Source organism: Bufo bufo, chromosome 4 (genome assembly GCF_905171765.1).
Source record: "Bufo bufo chromosome 4, aBufBuf1.1, whole genome shotgun sequence".
Lineage (NCBI taxonomy): Eukaryota > Metazoa > Chordata > Amphibia > Anura > Bufonidae > Bufo > Bufo bufo.
This window is the reverse complement of record NC_053392.1, coordinates 118,909,983-118,934,319: the sequence shown is the minus strand read 5'-3', so window position 1 is coordinate 118,934,319 and position 24,337 is coordinate 118,909,983. Positions and strand designations below refer to the sequence as shown.

General features: G+C 44.7%; 1 protein-coding gene across 1 annotated transcript in view; it reads left to right on the top strand.

The window, feature by feature from the left end:
- Positions 1-22,897, top strand: part of LOC120997613 (galactose-3-O-sulfotransferase 4-like) — a 291,755-nt gene extending 268,858 nt beyond the window's left edge. Inside the window, exons 4-5 of the mRNA XM_040427763.1 lie at positions 17,074-17,482; positions 21,803-22,897. Of these exons, the coding sequence (XP_040283697.1) occupies positions 17,074-17,482; positions 21,803-22,582 (1,189 nt within the window). The 3' untranslated portion in view covers positions 22,583-22,897. The remainder of the gene's footprint in view (positions 1-17,073; positions 17,483-21,802) is intronic.
- Positions 22,898-24,337: the final 1,440 nt, after the last annotated feature.

Below are 24,337 nucleotides of genomic sequence, written 5' to 3'. Positions count from 1 at the left end.
TACTGACTCTTTGCATAAATGTCATGTAATTGTCGATAAAAGCCTTTGAAACGTATGAAGTGCGTGTAATTATATTTCACTACATCACAGAAACAACTGAAACAAAGATCTAAAAGCAGTTTAGCAGAAAACTTCGTGAAAACTAATATTTGTGTCATTCTCAAAATTTTTGGCCACGACTGTACACGAACTAACTGACAGGGGTCAGCCCCTGCAACTTGGCCTGAGTTTGCCATTTACGTCTTGGAGGTGCTGGCCTGCCCTGCAGCCGGTGTATTGTCTGAACGTGTGCTTAGCACGACTAGTGGGTTATATTTCTCAATGTTCTGGGGTGTACCCTAATAAAAAAAAAAAATTAAAACAAAAAGCAGTGTAGGCTACCTCCTCCTCCTACACCGCCACTTCCACCTATACCACCACATCCACCGCCTCCTCAACCTCCTACTCCATATGGACCTCATCCTCCTAGATCAAGATTTTTTTTTAAACGTATTTTATGTTATTTAAAGTCATTTTCCTATCCACATTTGTTTGCATAGCACTTGCCATGCTCGTAACCACATTTTGACGCCATTTGCAGCCCTCTAGCCCTTTCCATGACATTTTTACAGCCATTTTAGTGTTCAAAAATTCGGGTCCCCATTGACTTCAATGGGGTTCGGGGTCAAGTTCAGGTCAAGTTCGGGTCCTGAACTCGAACTTTTTTCCGAAGCTCGGTCGAACCCGTCGAACTCGAACATCCCGGTGTCCGCTCAACTCTATGCACAACCTTTTCTGGCTGGGGGCCACATTGTCACCCTAAACCAATATCAAGGGCATAAAATACAACTTAAAGGGTTATTACCAACTGAAATACTTTATTTATGGCATATTGAACATACAGTATATATTATAAATGTCTAGTTACACTTCTAGTACTCCCATCTAATGGGAGAATACATGAAGGTTGTGCACCCCTGACTTACATGCTATAAATTTGGAAATCCACATAGAAGGCCAATTTCTGCACAGAAGTTTACATGAGATTAGTGTAATCTCATACACTTTCCTGGTTCTGTATTACACTGCATTATATCTGCACAGGAATCTGCGCAGAAAAACCACACATAATCCGCAAATTGTGAAGGTGGCCTTAGGGTACCTGCACCAGTGATGGTCAGTTCGCAGTGTTAGCCAGCGAACACATGTGGGCTGCCATCTTTAGTAAGGTAGACTCACCCATCCGGCAATGCACAGGTAAGCCCTTACCTGTGCCTGTGCTGTGCCTGTGCCGGTAGCCGGTCTGAAATCAAATGCAGTCACAGGGAGCAGGCAGTTCCGAGAACAGCCCGATTTAGGCGCCTGGCGGCTGTTCTCGGAACTGCCTGCTCCCGGTGACTGCATTTCATTTTAGACCGGCTCCCGTCACAGGTAAGGGCTTACCTGTGCATCGCCGGACGGGTGAGTCTATCTTACTAAAGATGGCAGCCCGCATGTGTTCGCTGGCGAACACTGCGAACTGACCATCACTGACCTCCACACAGTCTAGATTTGTGTGTAGAAAATCTGCTAAAAAATCTGCACAAAAACGCATGCCCGATTACTGCAAGGGGTCCGGCAGTCCCTTATAGCCGAGCCCCTGTTATATCCAGCGGCATCACTGTTTACAGCCGATTAACCACTTGTTTGCCACAGTCAGTGCTGACTGCTACATAGAAGGGGTTTGCTGCGTGTGAGGGAGCCCATCAAGTCCCCGCGCTGCTGTGGTGGGGACCCGATGGGTGACAAGGCAGCCCGATGCCATGCAGAGGCTGTCCAATGCCTTGAACGGCATCGGGACCTGCCTTCTACAGGTGCCGAGGAGATCCAGCCTCAGGCTGGGTCTCCTAGGCAACCTGTTAGTGTATTACTCTGTGTAATACACTAACAGGCAATGCATTACAATACAAAGAAATAGTTTCAAGTAAAAAAATGAAAAAACGCCCCTTTCCCCAGATTTCATAGTAAAAAATAGAAAAAAAAAGGAAAAACACACATATTAGGTATCGCCGCATTCGTAACAACCGGCTCTATAAATATATCACATGATCTACCCCGTCTGATAAATACCATAAAAAATAAAATATAAACTGTCAAAAAAAGCAATTTTTGTCACCTTACATCACAAAAAGTGCAACACCAAGCGATCAATGCTGAACAAAATGGTACCAATAAAACCTTCACTGTATCCTGCAAAAAATGAGACCCTACATAAGAAAATCTCTCAATAAATATTAAAAAAAAATAGCTCTCAGAACATGGAGACACTAAAACATAATTTTTTCCTTTTAAATATGCTATTATTGTGTTAAAGTAATATAAAAATAAAAAAAGTATACATATTAGGTATCTCCGCATCCGTAACAGCCAGCTCTATAAAAATATCACATGACCTAATCCCTCAGATGAACACTGTAAAAAAAAAAAATACTGTGTCCAAAAAAGCTATTTTTGTCACCTTACATCACAAAAATTGCAACACCAAGCGATCAAAAAGGCGTATGTCCCACAAAATGGTACCAATAAAACCATCACATCATCCCGCAAAAAATGAGACCCTACAAAAGAAAATCGCTCAAAAAATAAAAAAAAACTATAGCTCTCAGAACATGGAGACACAAAAAAATAATTTTTGGGTTTCAAAAATGCTATTATTGTGTAAAACTTAAAAAAATAGGAAAAAGTATACATATTAGGTATTTCCACGTCCAAAACGATCTGCTCTATAAATATATCACATGACCTAACCCCTTAGGTGAACGCTGTAAAAATAAATAAAAACTGTGCCAAAATTTACAATTTTTTGGTCACCTTGCCCCATAGTGTAATAATGAATGATCAAAAAATCATATGTACCCAAAAATGGTACCAATAAAACTGGCACCTTATCCCCTAGTTTCCAAAATGGGGTCACTTTTTGGGAGTTTCTACTGTAAGGGTGCATCAGGGGGGCTTCAAATGGGACATAGCATCTAAAGACCAGTCCAGCAAAATCTGCCTTCCAAAAACCATATGGAGTTCCTTTTCTTCTGCACCCTGTCATGTGCCCTTACATCAGTTTATGACCACATGTGGGGTGTTTCTGTAAACCGCAGAATCAGGGTAATAAATATTGAGTTTTGTTTGTCTGTTAACCCTTGATGTGTTAAAGAAAAAAAATGGATTAAAATGGAAAATCTGCTAAAAAAGTAAAATTTTGCATCTTGACCTCAGTTGATGGCACGGGAGCATAGGGTCGTGCCACGTGAAGGCTGGTCAAAGCTTCGAGAGACTTCTTCCAACCTGTCTACAGGTCTTTTTTCTCCGTGGAAAGCGGATCATCCCAATAAGACGTCTCTGTGGTGAAGTCTCTTAACATCATTTTGCCTTGAATAGTAACAGGGGCTACGAATCCCAGAGGATCATATAAGCTGTTTATGGTGGACAGAACTCATTTACGTGTGAATTGCTTTTCTTCCTTGCTGATTTGGAAGGTGAATGTGTCTGCCTTTAAATCCCAGAGCAAACCGTGGCTCCGCTGCATGGGAAGGGAGTCTGTGCTAAGATCCAAGTCCTTTAGATCACTTGAATGGTCTTGGGGTGAGAAGGCCTCCATTAACTCATGGCTGTTGGAGGTGATTTTGTGCAACCTCAAATTAGATAGAGCAAGCATTTCTTGGGCCCTTTTCAGGAGACTGATTGCAGTCATCCAGGTAGAAAACTTTTTTCCACAAATGATCTGACATCTGACCCATACTTTGCTTGACCCTCTCAGGCTGAATGCCTGAGACCATACATAGCAAGTGCAGGGGAAGGACTGTTTCCGAAGATGTGCACTCTCATTCAGTACTCTACAATGTCTTCATTGGGGACGTTGTTGCGGTACCAGAAGAACTTCAAGTAGTTTCTGTGTTCTTCCTTGACGAGAAAGCAGTGGAACATCTGTTGTATGTCCGCCATGAATGCTACGGAATCTCTGCAGAAGCGTAGATTTACCTCCAGAAGTCTGTTGTTGAGGTCTGGACCAGACAGTAAGACATCATTTAGCGAGATGCCTTTGCACCTGGCGCTCGAGTCGAATACTACTCTTATCTGCCCTGTTTTTTTTAGGATGATACACACTAAATATGGGTACTGTGAGTACCAACACTCCTTGGAGTCTTGGAGCGTGGGTGCCATTTCTGCATGGTTGTTCTGGAATATTCTTTCCATAAGATAAGATAAGATGCCTTTATTGTCACTGTACAACACAATGAATACAATGTACAATACAATGAAATGTTGTTTGGAGCAATCCTAGATGCCACGGACAGAGGAACAAGAACTGACATTTAAATTAAAGTATTACAATAGAAAAAAAGAAACACATTGCACTGAAAAGAATTACTGTTCACAGTTCACAGCATATATATATATATAGCAAGAGCAAAGAAGAAAGTGCTTATGAATATATATACAAACTGATTCAGACACCACTGCAGACAAGAGATCATCATAGGGTCACGAATGCAGCAGTAACTTTCAGTCTGTCGTAGTTTCTATCCTTGGAAGGGGCAATAGTCTCTGAGCATTTAGGAGACTGATTGCTTTGGGGTAAAAGGTAAAGAAATGTTCTCTCATCTCTGGTGTCCTCTGACGTTCGTGTTTGAGGCAGATGAATCGACTGTAGACAAGTTCTTTGTTGTTAGGTAAGCGTTGTCTCTGGGGTTTAAACGGTAAAGGTGCAACCTAGCTTTTTGACTTGTCTTTTACTATTCTTTGACCCATGATATCCAAGAACAGCCTGTCTTCTATGGACATTGCGACCCTGTTGTCTTCTCTTGTCCTGTGAAAGACTCTGCACCCTGAGTGATCTTGCTCACCATCGCAGGGGTGGTCTTCACATGAGGTATCTGCGAAAGGAAAAGGCACATGAGCTCTGTGTGGCAATTCTTTTATCAGGAAACTGCAGTGACATGGCTGGAATAAGGATGGACGTCCATTTTCAAGTGTGTTGATGAGCATACTGTTGACTGAGGTCGGCTTGTGTGCTCCTCCTAGACAGACGTCTCCTATGATGACCTATCCTAGGTCAAGTCTCTGGGCGTTTGGAGCGTTCTGGGGACCGTTAATCTATCCTCTAACCTTATGAACTCATAGTATGTCTCTTCCAAGGAGTAAGACTATCGGGGCTTTTGAGTCCAGTTCCGATATCAGGTGAGCTACTGTATATGCCTCAGGTGGGGGTGGTATGCTGCTACCTCTGGTGTAGGAATCTCTGACCGATTGTCAGGAATTTGATTGCACTCCAGTATGGTTGGCAGGGACAAGCAGGTCTGACCATCCAAGGACTCTACCTTGTACCCAGTTGCTTTCCTCTCTGCCATCTCAACTGCACCCACACATGTCCTTAAGGAGTAGGGAGAACCGGGCCCATGATGTTGAAGGTGTCCAAGAAGGTAGATTTAGCTAAAGACCTGTTAATTTGATAATTTACGATTGCATATACCTTGATTGCCTTATCTCGGTGGCCAACCGGATAAACTCTGACAAGGCAGATTTTTTTGCAGGACTACTGTTATGCAAGTCCTTTACAGATCTCTGTACAGTGAGAAGTAACTACTGCGGTGTCTATGTCAGTGTCTATCTGCTTCCCGTCATGCTCCCCTGCTTGGGATGATACCTGAGAAGGTGGTCCAGGGTGTAAAGCCATGTTGTGTTTTGTGCTACCGCATTCTGTGCATGTCACACTGACCTTACAGTTCCTGGCGAAGTGCGATGTTGTAGTGCAGCACCTAAAGCAGATGTTGTTTTCTTTCAGGAATTCTTTGCGGTCCTCTAAAGACTTCTCCCTGAAGGCTCTGCATTTTAGTAGAGAATGTGGTTTCTTGTGCAGGGGGCATTGTTTGGTAAGATCTTTGGGTTTGTTCTCTTCTTGAGAAGACTTACACGGCCTGTAAAAAGAACCTGTGGAGGCAACATTCGTTTTGTGGACTGCCACTGGTGTTTTATGAGGTTTGACACGAGCGGTAGTGGGACATGACAGAGTAAAGTCTAAACCGGGATCATTTATAATCCTCACCTGTTGAGTAACAAAGTCTACAAACACCAACGAAGAGGGGGAATGGTACATTATGAAACTGTTTATAATGGGAACCATGCATGATCCACTTCTCTTGCAGTTTATAAGGGAGTTTTTGGACAATCGGATTGACACCTCTGGCAGTGTCCAGAAATGCTAGCCCCGGCAGATATCCTTCTGCCTGAGCAACCTGTGCCTCTATCAACAAGTCACTGAGTTCCTTGAGCTTCTGGTAACCCCTACCCACTATTCTAGGAAAATTATCAATTCTCTTATATAAAGAATTTTCTATAGCTTCTATTGACCCATAACACTCATCAAGTCTTTCCCGCACTGCACCATCTTTAGGCCTTTTCCCGGATAGCTTATGTTAATGTCTCTGAATCTTTTGGAGTGTTCAGCAGACTCGCTTCCAAGCCACTTTACCAAGAGATCTAACTCCTCACTACAGGAAAGATCTAAGTCTCTTATGGCCTTTTGGAAGGAGACTCTCCTGTAGTCCTCGGGGCGATCGGTGAACTTTATAAGTCCTTTGGTAACCAGCTCCCGTTTAGCAAAGAACTTAGTGAAGTCCATGGCGGCATGGTTAGCGCCAATACTACCTGGTGTGCTGTTGTTTTGTCGCGTGTGCGGTGTTACACCATACCTTTTAGGGGTTTCCGGCTTAGGGAAGTCTGTATAATACCGTTCTGACTCGAAGGTTGTCCCTTTAAGTCGAAGCAAAGGTTGTAGCGTTCGTTACGTAGGGCGGTAGTTGTGGCTGGCATCGATTTGTCGCATAATGTCCTGCTCTAGGTACTGCAGTTTAAGGTAGGATCTTTGGCACTCTGTATAAGCTGGCTGATATACTGGATCATAGTTGTCATCTGTCTTGGTATGCTGATGGACATATTCTGAGATGCGCTGTGCTGGATCTTGTTGACCTAGGTCTGGCCCAAGTACTTTGCTGTGTTTCTCGGATCCGGGGAACTCCATGGCTTCTAGGAACTCTGCTTTGGCTATTGCGGCTGCCGCTTCTTTCTCTGCTGTGAGTTTTTCCAGTGATGCTTGCAGGCATGCTCTCTCCTTTTCCAGTGACGCTTGTAGGCATGCTTTCTCTTTCTTTAGTTGCATCTCTTGTGCCTTACATTTGCAGCCTCAGCTTCTGCACGGGTGAGAGCAGCCTTTTCTTTTATAGAGAGGACTTGCTAGAGCAGCTTGCTCATGACCTGGTCCTGTATGATGATGCCTGGCTAGTGGACATTGTCTTTTGCTGGCTGCTTAATGTCTCTGTGCAGACTCAGTCTAGGTAGGAATGGACTTAAGTGGTATGGATCATGCTGCGCTTGCTGGGGGCTGCACTCTCGCTTCTTGTGACTGTATGGCAGCCACTGAAATCGTTTACACAGGACCAAGTGGCTGATGGCAGCTCCGTATAGTCAGATCCACCATCGCTGGTGACTGGCATCTGTTTTACTGTTCTGTCTTCATACACATTCACACAGTGTGCAGTGTGACATTCAGCATAAACCATTCCTGTCTTCCAAATAAGAGGACTGTTCTTTGTAGTCTAAATTGTTTATTGGTCAACAGTTTGTACTCTGCGCAATGCGTGTGAGTGAGAGATTGTACAAACGTGCGGTAAAACTACAAGAATACAAATAACATGTATAAGTATAATGTATAGAATAGCATGTACTGTAACATTTGCATAACACTGAAGCACATGGTAAAATGGCTGCCTAACATAGAACTATATGTCTAACTAACAGTAGTAACAACTCCCAGAGTAACAATTACAACTGACTGAACAGCTCTGCATAACATAATATCCCTGAAACAAAGGTAGATCTCTCACCAGATATGATTTTACAAGGATGGTGGAGTTTGAGAAAGAAAATATGCACAGCTCTGCTGATGTGTCCTGGTAACTGGAGACTTCTATTTCCCAGGATGCTTTGCACTCCCACAATGCTTTGCACCACCCACAATACAGCAGTCTTTTTAATAGGAAAAACAAAGTGTAATACAACTTAACACCACTAGATGGTGCTATAACCATACTAATCACTACAGAAATACCAAAACAGAGGCAGACGTGATCTGTAATGATTCTCAAACTCTGCTGCGGAGAACATGGATATATATTACCTGATCCAATGAATAATGACATCTAGAACAGTAATGATGGACAATAGTCCCTTGGTACTAAAAGAAAATTGAGAGCTGGGCCCAGGTACAGAGGGTACACGATGCCACACAGACACAGACAACGTTTTTTTTGCAGCAATTGAGTTTGCTAAACAATATAGTGAAAAAAGAGCTGAGAATATATAAAACAGATTGGTAACAGAGAATAAACAGCAAATGTAACACTGCCTAACAGTAAACCCGTCAATTTGATGTTTTCCACAAAGTTTGTTAAGCAGCGTAGCTGCACTTGTATGTTCCTGGACGAGTATCTCGTTGGGGTGCACCCTAAGTATTGCTCAATACTATTTGTAATCCACAGGTAAATGTTGTCTATCCCTTTTGATTGTAGCTGTAATCCTTACACCAGCTCCCAGTATATAACACCCTATGAATGTAACTCTACTTGGTGCGTTAACTGTAAGTGCCACTTCAACAGTGTGGTGCAATGTGACGCAGCAAAGCCGCACTTACAGTTCCTTGAGCAGTTTCTTGGTGCTTTTCCATATTTCCTGGTCCCCTCCAGAACTGGATCCTAAACACACGACACTCCTGAGGTCGTCGCTGCAAACCTCCCCTTCGTGCTGTTTGCAGTCTCCACCGTGAGCCATTCCATTCACTTCTAGAATCAGCAGAGCTGCTTCCTTCTGTTTACCAGCACCACAAAGCACAGCCTCCGTCTGGACACTTCCTGCTCCTCTAGGAACCTCCTCCCCTTACACAGGAAGAGTGTGATTTGCTCAGTGCAGTGTCAAACCTGCATTTTCAGTTTTCTATCACACTTGTAAGAGTCCAAGACAGCCCAGAAATTAGCTCTCTTCCAACTTTGCAAACTAAATAGGTTTATAGTATTCCTCTAATAGGCAGCTCCAATGTAGACTTAGACCACCTTATGCTTTGCTGCCATCTACTGACCAAGGTGAGATGTTGCAGTAATTATGCAATTAACAACATAACAGAGTAATACATTTAAGGTGCCTTGCCCCACATCCTTACAGTCCTGTCAGCACTGTAGCAATTAGGGCTTTGAGTTTTATTTTTTTAGCTGGTGCAGTTGTGCACCCCTGGGTTTATAGCAAGTCTTCTTCTAGTTTACCCCAACCGCAGTGCATGGAAGTGTTTATGTACTGGGGCAGAGGAATGACCTGTCTTGCCTGCTTCTCATAAATGGTGGGGGGCTTACAGGATCAGGACATGCTCCAGGTTATACTCTAATTATTTAATATGTGCTTTAACCACCTCCGGACCGCTGTACGCAGATTCGCGTTCCGGAGGTGGCAGCGCTGCGCACAATCACGCATATACGCGTCATCTCGCGAGACGCGAGATTTCGCTCAAAGCCGGCCTGCGCATGCGCATTGCGGGCCGGCAAAATTCAAAGAACAAGTTCGTCACCAGCCTGCCAGCAACGATCATTGGCTGGCAGGCTGGCGATTTTCAAAAAATCCAATCAAAAGTCATATAACAGATCATATTAGTAAATATGATCTGTTATATGGCTTGTCTGCTCCTGTGCTGGTCCTTTTCGTCGGTTGGATCCAGCACAGGAGCAGACTGAACTGTGAGTACACCAAACACTACACCTTAGCCCCAGATCACCCCCCTGCACCCCAATTAACCCTTTGATCACCCCTTTGATCGCCCCTGTCAATCACTAGTGAAAGGAAAAAAAGTGATCAGTGTAAACTGTCACTTTTTTTTTTTCACTGGTATTGGCTGTTAGGTTTTAGGGATAGTTTAGGCCCCTTGGTTAGGTAGTTAGCGTCAGTTAGCGCCCACCCCACCGCACCGCAGTCACTTTTATTCGCTGAATAGCGTATCGCTAATCAGCATTTGTACTTTTATAGTATCTGTAAGTGATCAAAACTGATCACGGTCAGATCTATAATAGTATTAGTGTCACTTTAGTTCGCCCTCCACCCAAAACGCAGCGTTTGCCCGATCAGGCCTGATCGGTCGCCCACACGTGCGTTCACCCACGCCCGCCCCACCGCAGTGACAAAAAATATATATTTTTTGATCACTGCACATTCATTTTACACGCACTGCGGCGATAAAAAAAAATCAGTTTTGATATTTTTTATCAACCGCAGCGGCCTCCGGTACTTCGCTAGCCTCCCCTTTGTAAGACAGGCTTGCTTTTTTTCTTGGGTAGTCTCAGGGAATACCCCTAAATTTAGTAGTCCAAATGTCAAACAGGGGGTATTCTTCTGAAGAGGCCTACAGGATTCTGACCCAGTCGGATGAGGAGTGGGAACCCTCATCTGACGAATCTAGCGGGTCAGAATATGAACCTGTGGAAAGCAGTGGCTCTCTGACCCAAAGTTCGGACGAGGAGGTGGAGGTCCCTGGCAGCACCAGGCGTACCCGGCCCCGTGTCGCTAGACCACAGGTTATGCAGGATCCGCTTCAAGAGCAGCAGAGTGGGGCTGTCGCTGCCGGATCACGTGGTGAGGCATACACCAGCAGCGCAGCCCTCCCTGGACCTAGTACCAGCACTGCCGTACAACATGGTGACGTGGCGAGCACCAGAAGGGCAGTTGAAGCTGGTACGGTGGCACGTGCACTAGTTACCCCATCGCAGCCACCGCACAGACAGGCCTGTAGAGCCCCTAGAATCCCTGAGGTGCTGGCAAACCCTGATTGGCAGTCACCAACTTCAGCCGCACCTGTAGTTCCCCCTTTCACCGCCCAGTCTGGAGTTCGGGTTGAGACAGCTCAAATCGGTTCGGCCCTGGGATTTTTTGAGCTGTTCTTGACTACGGAGCTCTTGGACTTAGTCGTGGCAGAGACAAACCGGTATGCCACACAATTTATATCCGCCAACCTGGGAAGCTTTTATGCCCAGCCTTTCCGGTGGAAACCAGTCCAAGTTTCCGAACTTAAAATTTTTTTGGGCCTTCTCCTCAACATGGGCCTGACAAAAAAGCATGAATTGCGGTCATATTGGTCCACGCACCCGATTCATCACATGCCCATGTTCTCTGCTGCTATGTCCAGGGCACGATTTGAGGCCATCCTCCGTTTCCTGCATTTTAGCGACAACACCACCTCCCGTCCCAGAGGCCACCCAGCTTTTGACCGGCTCCACAAAATTCGGCCCCTCATAGACCATTTCAACCAGAAATTTGCAGATTTGTATACCCCCGAGCAAAACATCTGCGTAGACGAGTCCCTAATACATTTTACCGGGCGCCTTGGCTTCAAACAGTACATCCCAAGCAAGCGTGCCCGGTATGGGGTCAAATTGTATAAGCTCTGTGAAAGGGCCACAGGCTATACCCACAAATTTCGGATCTATGAGGGAAAAGATCAGACCCTGGAGCCGGTCGGTTGCCCTGACTACCTGGGGAGCAGTGGGAAGACAGTCTGGGACTTGGTGTCACCCTTATTCGGCAAGGGGTACCATCTTTATGTGGACAATTTTTACACAAGTGTGGCCCTCTTTAGGCATTTGTTTCTAGAACGGATTTGCGCCTGTGGCACCGCGCGAACTAGTCGCGTGGGCTTCCCCCAACAGCTTGTAACCACCCGTCTTGCAAGGGGGGAGAGGGCTGCCTTGTGTAACGAAGAACTGCTCGCGGTGAAATGGAGAGACAAGCGTGACGTTTACATGCTCTCCTCCATTCACGCAGACACGACAATCCAAATTGAGCGAGCAACCCGTGTCATTGAAAAGCCCCTCTGTGTCCACGACTATAATGCGCTCATGGGAGGGGTGGACTTCAATGACCAGATGTTGTCTCCGTATTTAGTTTCCCGCAGAACCAGACGCTGGTATAAGAAGGTGTCTGTATATTTAATTCAATTGGCGCTGTACAATAGTTTTGTTCTCTACAGTAAGGCTGGGAGAACACGATCTTTCCTCAAATTCCAGGAAGAGATCATCGAGAACCTCCTTTACCCAGGAGGTTCCGTGGCCCCATCCACCAGTGTAGTTAGCCGTCTACACGAGCGACATTTCCCCAGTGTCGTTCCTGGTACCTCAACCAAACAGTCACCCCGAAAAAGATGTCGTGTCTGTAGCAGGAGTGGAATAAGGCGTGACACCCGCTATTTCTGTCCTGACTGTCCTGACCACCCTGCCCTATGCTTTGGTGAGTGTTTCCGGAAGTACCACACACAGGTACACCTAGCATAGGGATTGCATCTCACAGGACAGGCACACAGGGCTATTAGGGCCCTTTTACTCTCAGCTGCTGCAAACCTCTCCTTTCACCTGGGATAAAGTGCATAACGTACTTCGCCACATCTTTGGGCGATTTGCGCTTTGCACATTGTCCCATGGGGAAGGAGAGGTTTGTTCTATAAAGGTAAAAAAAACTAAACAAAAAAAAAATTACCGGTAAGTAAAAAAGTTAAAAAAGTTAAAAAAAGTTAATATGTTCTGTTCTAAAGTTAATAAAGTTATTGCTTTGCGGCCTGGTTTTTTCTTTTTTGTTTTGTTTTTTTTTACCTTCCAGGTGGACCAACCGATCGACCAGCTGCAGCACTGATGTGCATTCGGACAGAAGCATTGCGCTGCTGTCAGATTACACGCAAGTCGGTGTATGCGGCGCTGCAAGACGAGATTTCTCCTCTGCAGTAAAAGATATGTTTGCCGAGGCATATGAGCTGAGGAGGTGGCGGTGTTCATATACTTTGGCAAACACTTTGTATATATAAAAAAAAAAATCCCGGCAATGATTTATTTATCCACATCGATTGATGTGAATGGAGAAATCTGGTTTGCCAGGGCATACGAGCTGAAGTGGGTATGGATGTTGGGCGGAGCTCCTATGTCCTGGCAGACGCCTTTCCCCTCCTTTTTTCTTTTTTTGGCAGAGATTTTTTCATCCACATTGATCGATGCGAATGAAGAAATCTGTGCCGTTCATTTTTTTCTTTCAGCCCAGAGGCTGAACGGAAAAAAAAAATCTCATTACCCGTATGCTCAATATAAGGAGAATAGCAGAAACTCCTAATGCTGGGCATACATGTAATGATTGCGGAGACCCTCAAATGCCAGGGCAGTACAAACACCCCACAAATAACACCATTTTGGAAAGAAGACACCCCAAGGTATTCGCTGAGGGGCATATTGAGTCCATGAAAGATTGAAATTTTTGTCCCAAGTTAGCGGAAAGGGAGACTTTGTGAGAACAAAATCAAAAAAATCAATTTCCGCTAACTTGTGCCAAATTTTTTTTTTTTCAATGAACTCGCCATGCCCCTCATTGAATACCTTGGGGTGTCTTCTTTCCAAAATGGGGTCACATGTGGGGTATTTATACTGCCCTGGCATTTTAGGGGCCCCAAAGCGTGAGAAGAAGTCTGGTATCCAAATGTCTAAAAATGCCCTCCTAAAAGGAATTTGGGCACCTTTGCCCACCTAGGCTGCAAAAAAGTGTCACACATCTGGTATCTCTGTATTCAGGAGAAGTTGAGGAATGTGTTTTGGGGTGTCTTTTTACATATACCCATGCTGGGTGAGATAAATATCTTGGTCAAATGCCAACTTTGTATAAAAAAATGGGAAAAGTTGTCTTTTGCCAAGATATTTCTCTCACCCAGCATGGGTATATGTAAAATGACACCCCAAAACACATTCCCCACCTTCTCCTGAGTACGGAGATACCAGATGTGTGACACTTTTTTGCAGCCTAGGTGGGCAAAGGGGCCCACATTCCAAAGAGCACCTTTCGGATTTCACAGGTCATTTTTTACAGAATTTGATTTCAAATTCGCTTCATCCTCAATGCGCCTGCGCCGATGACGTCACATCTACACCCGGCGCAGGCGCATTGAGGATGAAGCGGCCGAGTGAGTGGCCGCCTCTCAGTGCACCTGCGCCGATTGAAGATAGGTACGGTCGCGGCGCAAGCGCCAGATATTGAATGAAAACAGGCAGGGCCAGCGGAGAAAGATCCCATCCGCTGGCCCTGTCAATCAACAAGCAGAGGGGGCGTCATTACCATCGGAGGATGCGGCTGCTACCAGCAAGTAGCCGCCCTACTTGCTGGTAGCAAGGTAATTTACATATTATAAAAATAGGGTTTTAGCAAATTCTACTGAACCAAAATTATTATTTTACTTATGTATGGATAAATCGCAGTGTAGGGGTTATTATTAAGCAAAAAAAAAAAAAAACGGTTTAGTGGGCTGACAGAAGCCCTTTAAGGTTTTTCCTTGCCCTTAGTATTTGCATTACTTTCCTTTAACTAAGGCCTCATGCACACGACCGTTGTGTGCATCCGTGGCCGTTGTGCCGTTTTTCGTTTTTTTTTCGCGGACCCATTGACTTTCAATGGGTCCGTGGAAAAATCGGAAAATGCACCGTTTTGCAGCCGAGACCGTGATCCGTGTATCCTGTCCGTCCAAAAATTATGACCTGTCCTATTTTTTTGATGGACAACGGTTCACAGACCCATTCAAGTCAATGGGTCCGTGAAAGAACACGGATGCACACAAGATTGGCATCCGTGTCCGTGATCAGTGGCCGTAGGTTACTTTAATACAGACGGATCCGAAGATCCGTCTGCATAAAAGCTTTTTTAGACAGATCCGACAGTATATTCTAACACAGAGGCGTTCCCATGGTGATGGGGACGCTTCAGGTTAGAATATACTAAAAGAACTGTGTACATGACTGCCCCCTGTAGTTAACACATTGGTGGCCAGTGCGGCCGGCCCCCCCTCCCTCCCCTGTAGTTAACTCATTGGTGGCCAGTGGGCCCCCCTCCCTCCCCTGTAGTTAACTCGTTGGTGGCCAGTGCGGCCGGCCCCCCTCCCTCCCCTGTAGTTAACTCATTGGTGGCCAGTGGGCCCCCCCTCCCTCCCCTGTATTTAACTCATTGGTGGCCAGTGGGCCCCCCCTCCCTCCCCTGTAGTTAACTCGTTGGTGGCCAGTGGGCCCCCCTCCCTCCCCTGTAGTTAACCCGTCAGTGGCCAGTGGGCCCCCCCTCCCTCCCCTGTAGTTAACTCGTTGGTGGCCAGTGGGTCCCCCCCTCCCTCCCCTTTAGTTAACTCGTTGGTGGCCAGTGGGCCCTCTCCCCTCCCTCCCCCTCCTAAATAAAATCTCCCCCCCCTATCATTGGTGGCAGCGGAGAGTACCGATCGGAGTCCCAGTTTAATCGCTGGGGCTCCGATCGGTAACCATGGCAACCAGGACGCTACTGCTGTCATGGTTGCCATGGTTACTTAGCAATTTGTAGCAGCATTATACTTACCTGCGAGCTGCGATGTCTGCATCCGGCCGGGAGCTCCTCCTACTGGTAAGTGACAGGTCATTAAGCAATGCGCCGCACAGACCTGTCACTTACCAGTAGGAGGAGCTCCCGGCCGGACGCAGACATCGCAGCTCGCAGGTAAGTATAATGCTGCTACAAATTGCTAAGTAACCATGGCAACCGGGACAGCAGTAGCGTCCTGGTTGCCATGGTTACCGATCGGAGCCCCAGCGATTAAACTGGGACTCCGATCGGTACTCTCCGCTGCCACCAATGATAGGGGGGAGATTTTAATTAGGAGGGGGAGGGAGGGGAGAGGGCCCACTGGCCACCAACGAGTTAACTACAGGGGAGGGAGGGGGGGCCCACTGGCCACCAACGAGTTAACTACAGGGGAGGCAGGGGGGGCCCACTGGCCACCAACGAGTTAACTACAGGGGAGGGAGGGGGGCCCACTGGCCACCAACGAGTTAACTACAGGGGAGGGAGGGGGCCCACTGGCCACCAACGAGTTAACTACAGGGGAGGGAGGGGGGCCCACTGGCCACCAACGAGTTAACTACAGGGGAGGGAGGGGGGCCCACTGGCCACCAACGAGTTAACTACAGGGGAGGGAGGGGGGGGCCCACTGGCCACCAACGAGTTAACTACAGGGGAGGGAGGGAGGCCCACTGGCCACCAATGAGTTAACTACAGGGGAGGGGGGGGCCGGCCGCACTGGCCACCAATGTGTTAACTACAGGGGGGGGCCTGCCCCCTGCTGCCTGGCAGCACCTGCCAGGCAGCAGGGGGCAGTCATATACACAGTACTTTTAGTATATTCTAACCTGAAGCGTCCCCATCACCATGGGAACGCCTCTGTGTTAGAATATACTGTCGGATTTGAGTTTCACGATGTAACTCAAATCCGACGGTATATTCTAACATAGAGGCGTTCCCATGGTGATGGGGACGTTTCAAGTTAAAATATACCATCGGATTGGAGAAAACTCTGATCCTATGTTATATTAACTCCTGACTTTACATTGAAAGTCAATGGGGGACGGATCCGTTTGAAATTGCACCATATTGTGTCAACGTCAAACGGATCCGTCCCCATTGACTTGCATTGTAATTCAGGACGGATCCGTTTGGCTCCGTGGATCCTCCAAAAATCAAGGAAGACCCACGGACGAAAAAACTGTCACGGATCACGGAAAAACAGAACCGGTCGTGTGCATGAGCCCTAAGATGTATGTTAAGGATCCATGTTTGGTCTGCGTGTCCATTTTTTGTCCTCTGTGTGCAATCCGTATTCTTCGGACACTGCTAAGCTAAAAATTAATTTCCAAAGCATCTCCTTCCAGTGGTCAGTGAAAATGGAGCAATGCCATCCGTATTGTGTCAGTGGTTTATCACAGACCCATAGACTTCAATGGGCGTGTTTGGTCTGTATCACAGACTAATGTAGTGCATGTCTCCATCATTTTTGGACAGTGAAAAACTACTGATGTGTGAACAAGCAGATTAAAATGAATGGGTATGTATGCTGTCCGTGGAAAATGTAGATAGCACATGTCAGTGAAAAATGGAAATGTGTATCTAAGATAGTGATCAGTGTAAACCTAATCTGAATTGGTTTCTGCCTTCTCCATACAGGTGTGATGAACCTCACATTCCTCATTTATCAAGGCTAGCAGGAGCAATGAGTAAAGAACTGTCAGAAACAGACTGGCGGGAGCTTCTACAGATGGTGGACTTGTGGCTCATACAGAAAGGGAACTTCAGCAAGAAACCCATCAACAGAGGAACAGACATAGACAGGGGTTTCAGTAAGCCCAGGACAAATATTTTCTTCTTAAAAACACACAAAACGGCCAGTAGTACCATAATAAATTTACTCTTCCGTTATGGGGAATTTCATAACCTGACATTCGCTTTCCCCAAAAATACACATCAGTTTAGGTACCCAAAATATTTTTTAGCGGAGGAGGTGTATGGCTTCTCCTCAAGTGAACAGCAGAAATTCAATATCCTGTGCCAGCACATGCGCTTCAGTCTTGATGAGGTATGTTTTGGGATTCATAAGTTATTTTTATCTTTTGATAGACCTCCTGTACATGAGGTCTTTTGCTTTTTTCACATGGGCAAAGTGAGGTTCCAACTTAAAAATCATTTTGCCATTATGTAAAGTAATTTTTTTTTTTTTTTAGCTCAATCACATGGGCACAGTGTAAAACCAATTCACAGATTAGTCTCATACAGTGCTGCCCATAATTATTCATACCCCTGGCAAATTTTGACTAAAGTTACTTTTATTCAACCAGCAAGTAATTTTTTGATGGGAAATGACATAGGTGTCTCCCAAAAGATAATAAAACGATGTACAAGAGGCATTATTGTGGAAAAAAAAAAAAACATTTCTCAGCTTTTTTTTACATTTGAGCAAAAAGTGTCCAGTCCAAAATTATTCATACCCTTCACAAACTGTCAGTCTGTGGGAAAATAAAAAGTTCTATACCATTCCAAATAGTCCAAGCTGTTCTAAAGCATCCTAATTACCCTGATTAATTGGGAACAGCTGTTTTAATCAACTCAACAGGTGAAAAACAGCAGCTCTCTGCAGTTGGTTTGTGGATAGTCATGGCTAAGACAAAGGAGCTCAGTGAGGACCTGCGGCTGCGCATTGTGGCTGCTCACAAGTCAGGAAAGGGCTAAAAGGTCATTTCTAAATGTTTTCAAGTTCCAGTAGCTACAGTGCAAAGTATTATTAAAAAATACAAGATGTTCCGCACTGTGGAAAATCTCAGAGGACGTGGTCGGAAGCCAAAAGTGACACCTGTGCTGGCCAGGAGGATAGTTAGAGAGGTGAAAAATAATCCAAGGATCACCACCAAGGCCATCCTGGTGAATCTGGGCTCTGCTGGTGGCAATGTATCAAGGCAGACAATCCAACGGACACTGCACACTGCTGGGTTCCACTGATGCAGACCAAGGAGGACGCCACTTCTCCAGATAAGGCACACAAAAGCTCGCTTGGCCTTTGCAAAAGCTCATCTAGACAAAGAAGGAGACTTCTGGTCTTCTGTGTTATGGTCAGATGAAACATAAATTGAATTGTTTGGTCACAATGATGTTATGTTTCCTTCATTTGGCGTAAAAAAGGAGAAGCCTTCAACCCAAAGAACACCATCCCACTGTCAAACATGGTGGTGGGAACCTAATGCTTTGGGGGTGTTTTTTAGCCAATGGACCAGGGAACCTAATCACAGTAAACGGCACCATGAAAAAAGAGCAATACATGAGGATTCTTAACGACAACATCAGTTAGTCTGCAGAGAAACTTGGCCTTGGGCACCAGTGGACATTTCAGCATGACAATGACCCAAAACACACAGCAAAAGTGGTGAAGAAATGGTTAGCAGAGAACAACATTAACGTTTTGGAGTGGCCCAGTCAGAATCCAGACTTGAATCCAATTGAGAATCTGTGGAGGGAGCTAAAGATCAGGGTGATGGCAAGAAGACCCTCCAAGATTTGGAGCTCATTGCTAAAGATGAATGGGCAAAAATAACTGTGGAGACATGCAAAAAGCTAGTCTGCAATTATAGGAAGCGTTTGATTGCTGTAATAGCCAATAAAGACTTTTCTATTGATTATTGAGAAGGGTATGAATAATTTTGGACTGGACACTTTTTGCTCAAATGTAAATAGAAGCTGAGAAATGTTTTTCCCCACAATAATGCCTCTTGTACATCGTCTTATTATCTTTTGGGAGACACCTATGTCATTTCCTGTCAAAAAATTACTTGCTGGTTGAATAAAAGTAACTTTAAGTCAAAATTTGCCAGGGGTAGGAATAATTATGGGCAGCACTGTATGACACTAGAGTTTTAGTGTATAGAGATTATATAAGTATGTAGTCTGTATGAATTTAGTTTCATAGGTGTGCTGGATGTCACACTTTCTACTTCACATTGGTAAGATTCTTAGGTGAATGGTGATTTATGAAGAAATGTCCTTGCTAGTGGTTTTTCAATGCCTGCATAGAAGAGGACATAGTGAGTGAGGTGGTTGTGTGGTTAAATACAAAATTATTTGAAATGAAGGCCAAAGGTATTTGAATAGTTTTTGTAGTAAGAAAAATATATTGTAAACCTAATATTTTTAGCATAATAAATCATTGACAGAGATGACAAAATATTAGAAATATGTGTCAAATGAATCAGTGGTCAACCATACTTCAACAGAGAACAATACCAGTATATGTGCAGTGACTGTGTTTGGGATGGCCCCAATGCTGTGGCGGGTGTTTAAAAGAAGAGTCGGGCAGAGTATCTTCTTCTAAGCACTGATCCCTGACTGTAGAACACTAGGGGCTCTGACTGCTCTCCTTACATACAGTTTCTACTAGAACTAGAACCTTCTATTAGGAAGGGTGGAGTGGAGAAACTCAACTCAAACTGATACAATATTACAATTTCCATCTATCATAGACTTGCATTAGGGCTCTTTCACACTTGCGTTGTCCGGATCCGGCGTGTACTCCATTTGCCGGAATTACACGCCGGATCCGGAAAAACGCAAGTGAACTGAAAGCATTTGAAGACGGATCCGTCTTCAAAATGCGTTCAGTGTTACTATGGCACCCAGGACGCTATTAAAGTCCTGGTTGCCATAGTAGTAGTGGGGAGTGGGGGAGCAGTATACTTACAGTCTGTGCGGCTCCCGGGGCGCTCCAGAATGACGTCAGAGCGCCCCATGCGCATGGATGACGTGTCCATGCGATCACATCATCCATGCGCGTGGGGCGCCCTGACGTCACTCTGGAGCGCCCGGGGAGCCGCACGGACGGTAAGTATACTGCTCCCCCGCTCCCCACTACACTTTACCATGGCTGCCAGGGCTTTAGCGTCTTGGCAGCCATGGTAACCATTCAGAAAAAGCTAAACGTCGGATCCGGCAATGCGCCGAAACGACGTTTAGCTTAAGGCCGGATCCGGATTAATGCCTTGGGCATTAATTCCGGATCCGGCCTTGCAGCAAGTGTTCAGGATTTTTGGCCGGAGCAAAAAGCGCAGCATGCTGCAGTATTTTCTCCGGCCAAAAAACGTTCCGGTCCGGAACTGAAGACATCCTGATGCATCCTGAATGGATTTCTCTCCATTCAGAATGCATTAGGATAAAACTGATCAGGATTCTTCCGGCATAGAGCCCCGACGACAGAACTCTATGCTGGAAGAAAAGAACGCAAGTGTGAAAGAGCCCTTAGGACTTCAAAAATACCTATTGGGAATGACACAGTAGTTTCTCCAGACAACAAGTATTCAGACATAATACTTTTTCCCTCTAAAACATACTCTTCTTTAAACCCTTATGGTAGCTTTGGAAAGTTACCAGCTTCTCATTATTAGCTAGAAAGTCCTCAAAGTCTCTCAATATTCATTAACCCTTTCCACAGTGCCCTGCAAATACAGTGCAATGGGGCAGGATATATATGACAACATATATGTAAAATGCAGTTACACAGTTAAACAGTATAAGTCAGTGCAAATTAACCCTTTAGAGTGAAATAAAATAAGGAGTTGTGACTTTGCAAAGGGGAAACAGGGGCAAATGTCCACAAACCTCCACTACTCTACTTTAAAGTACCCCTTCTCCAGGGCACTACATATGCATCGAAAATATTTTTCAGTACCTGAAATAGAGGGCTTTTTCTGATGACAAGAACAGAATTTCAATATCATGTGCCATCATGTCTGCCCCTCTCTCACGGCACCTCATTGGATTCGGTCTATAAATGCTTCTTCCTTATAGTCACAGGAAGAACAGTCTTGGTTCCCAGATAAATAGTGCCACTTTGTTGTCACCATTAAAGGGGTATTCTAGTAACAGCAAGTTATCTCCCATCCACTGGGAATAACTGTTAGATCGGTGTAATTCCAACAGCTGGGACACCCACTAATTACGTGAATGAGGATTTTATGTCCCTTTTTTGAATGGAGTAGCGGTCAAGCATGCTCATTTGGTACAGATATCCAAGCACTGTATCAGCCGTCACATAGAAATGAAGGCTGTTGAAGCCTGCCTGCTTGACCATCAGTCCATTTATATGTGGTGGGTGAGGGATGGGAAACAGAACATCATTTATCACGATTGGTGGGGATCCCAACGTTTGCCCCCAAGGGACAACTTGCTTTTACTGGAGTTCCCCTTTAAGTCTTATTGGTGCTGGTGGTGTTGCTCCTGTAGCTTCTACATCATCCTGCCTTAGAGTTAAGGTGTAATACTTCAAAAAGACTTTTGTAAGATTTCTTTTCAAACAGTTGTGTATGGAATTGGAATAATAATAATAATAATAATCTGGTAAATTATGTTTATTTCATAGGTAGAAAAGGTGATGCCCAGTGATACATTTTACTTCACCATCTTGCGAAATCCAGTCACCCTAATGGAATCATCCTTCGCATACTTCAAAAACACAAGCTCTTTCTCTAAAGCTAAAAATATAGAAGACTTTTTAAACAACTCCAACAAATTTTATCAACGCGACCAACTTTATAGTGGTTTTGCTAAGAATCCCATGACTTTTGATCTTGGTTTTGACCACAATGGGCCTGTGTCGTTGAAGCATTTCAAGCTACTTTGGCGAGCAGTAGACACAATATTTGATCTGGTGTTGATAGCAGAATACTTTGATGAGTCTTTGGTGCTCCTTAAAGATGCCCTCTGTTGGAATTTAGATGATGTCTTGTCATTTCCACTCAATACCAGAAGTGACAAGAGCAGATCAAATGTATCTGATGAGGCCCAGGAGAGAATAAAAAGTTGGAATCAGCTGGACTGGCAGTTGTACATTTACTTTAACAATTCATTTTGGAATCATGTGGAAAGGTTTGGGAGGAAACGCATGCGGTATAAAGTGGAGGAACTAAAAAAAAGACGGGCACAGCTTTCTGAGAAATGTCTAGATAGTCAAGTGGAACCAAGTCTACTAAAAGACAAATTAATGCTTCCACATCAGTCTGGTTTAGCTAAAATTCTAGGATACAATCTTAAGTCTGGGCTAGAACAAAATGACCAACAATTGTGTCACAGACTTGTCCTTCCAGAAGTTCAATATAATGATCTTCTGAAGAAGAAACAGGTTGGATTAAAGAGTGTGTAATAACTGCAAATGTCTATGAATATGTTAAGCAGGCTCTGTCAGCATGATCAATCATATTAAACCAGGCATACTGCATGGTAGAACTCAGGAGACTGATTAAAATGATACCTTTCTTTTGTCTATATGCTAAATAGCTGCAGAGATAGCTGTGTTTTATTCACATGCAAATAAGCAAGTTGGAGTACCAGGTGGTGGGTCTGAATCCTTTGAGCACTGCTTTGTAACACCCCTGTGCTCTGCACACTGTCCCCTCCCCTTGATTGACAGGGCCAGAAATCAGCATGCTGAGGAAAGAGTTGTTTTGCAGAATCTACAAATATACACTGCGTGCAGAATTATTAGGCAAATGAGTATTTTGACCACATCATCCTCTTTATGCATGTTGTCTTACTCCAAGCTGTATAGGCTCGAAAGCCTACTACCAATTAAGCATATTAGGTGATGTGCATCTCTGTAATGAGAAGGGGTGTGGTCTAATGACATCAACACCCTATATTAGGTGTGCATAATTATTAGGCAACTTACTTTCCTTTGGCAAAATGGGTCAAAAGAAGGACTTGACAGGCTCAGAAAAGTCAAAAATAGTGAGATATCTTGCAGAGGGATGCAGCACTCTTAAAATTGCAAAGCTTCTGAAGCGTGATCATCGAACAATCAAGCGTTTCATTCAAAATAGTCAACAGGGTCGCAAGAAGCGTGTGGAAAAACCAAGGCGCAAAATAACTGCCCATGAACTGAGAAAAGTCAAGCGTGCAGCTGCCAAGATGCCACTTGTCACCAGTTTGGCTATATTTCAGAGCTGCAACATCACTGGAGTGCCCAAAAGCACAAGGTGTGCAATACTCAGAGACATGGCCAAGGTAAGAAAGGCTGAAAGACGACCACCACTGAACAAGACACACAAGCTGAAACGTCAAGAATGATTTTTCTAAGGTTTTATGGACTGATGAAATGAGAGTAAGTCTTCATGGGCCAGATGGATGGGCCCGTTGCTGGATTGGTAAAGGGCAGAGAGCTCCAGTCCGACTCAGACGCCAGCAAGGTGGAGGTGGAGTACTGGTTTGGGCTGGTATCATCAAAGATGAGCTTGTGGGGCCTTTTCGGGTTGAGGATGGAGTCAAGCTCAACTCCCAGTCCTACTGCCAGTTTCTGGAAGACACCTTCTTCAAGCAGTGGTACAGGAAGAAGTCTGCATCCTTCAAGAAAAACATGATTTTCATGCAGGACAATGCTCCATCACACGCGTCCAAGTACTCCACAGCGTGGCTGGCAAGAAAGGGTATAAAAGAAGAAAATCTAATGACATGGCCTCCTTGTTCACCTGATCTGAACCCCATTGAGAACCTGTGGTCCATCATCAAATGTGAGATTTACAAGGAGGGAAAACAGTACACCTCTCTGAACAGTGTCTGGGAGGCTGTGGTTGCTGCTGCACGCAATGTTGATGGTGAACAGATCAAAACACTGACAGAATCCATGGATGGCAGGCTTTTGAGTGTCCTTGCAAAGAAAGGTGGCTATATTGGTCACTGATTTGTTTTTGTTTTGTTTTTGAATGTCAGAAATGTATATTTGTGAATGTTGAGATGTTATATTGGTTTCACTGGTAAAAATAAATAATTTAAATGGGTATATATTTGTTTTTTGTTAAGTTGCCTAATAATTATGCACAGTAATAGTCACCTGCACAAACAGATATCCCCCTAAAATAGCTAAAACTAAAAATAAACTAAAAACTACTTCCAAAAATATTCA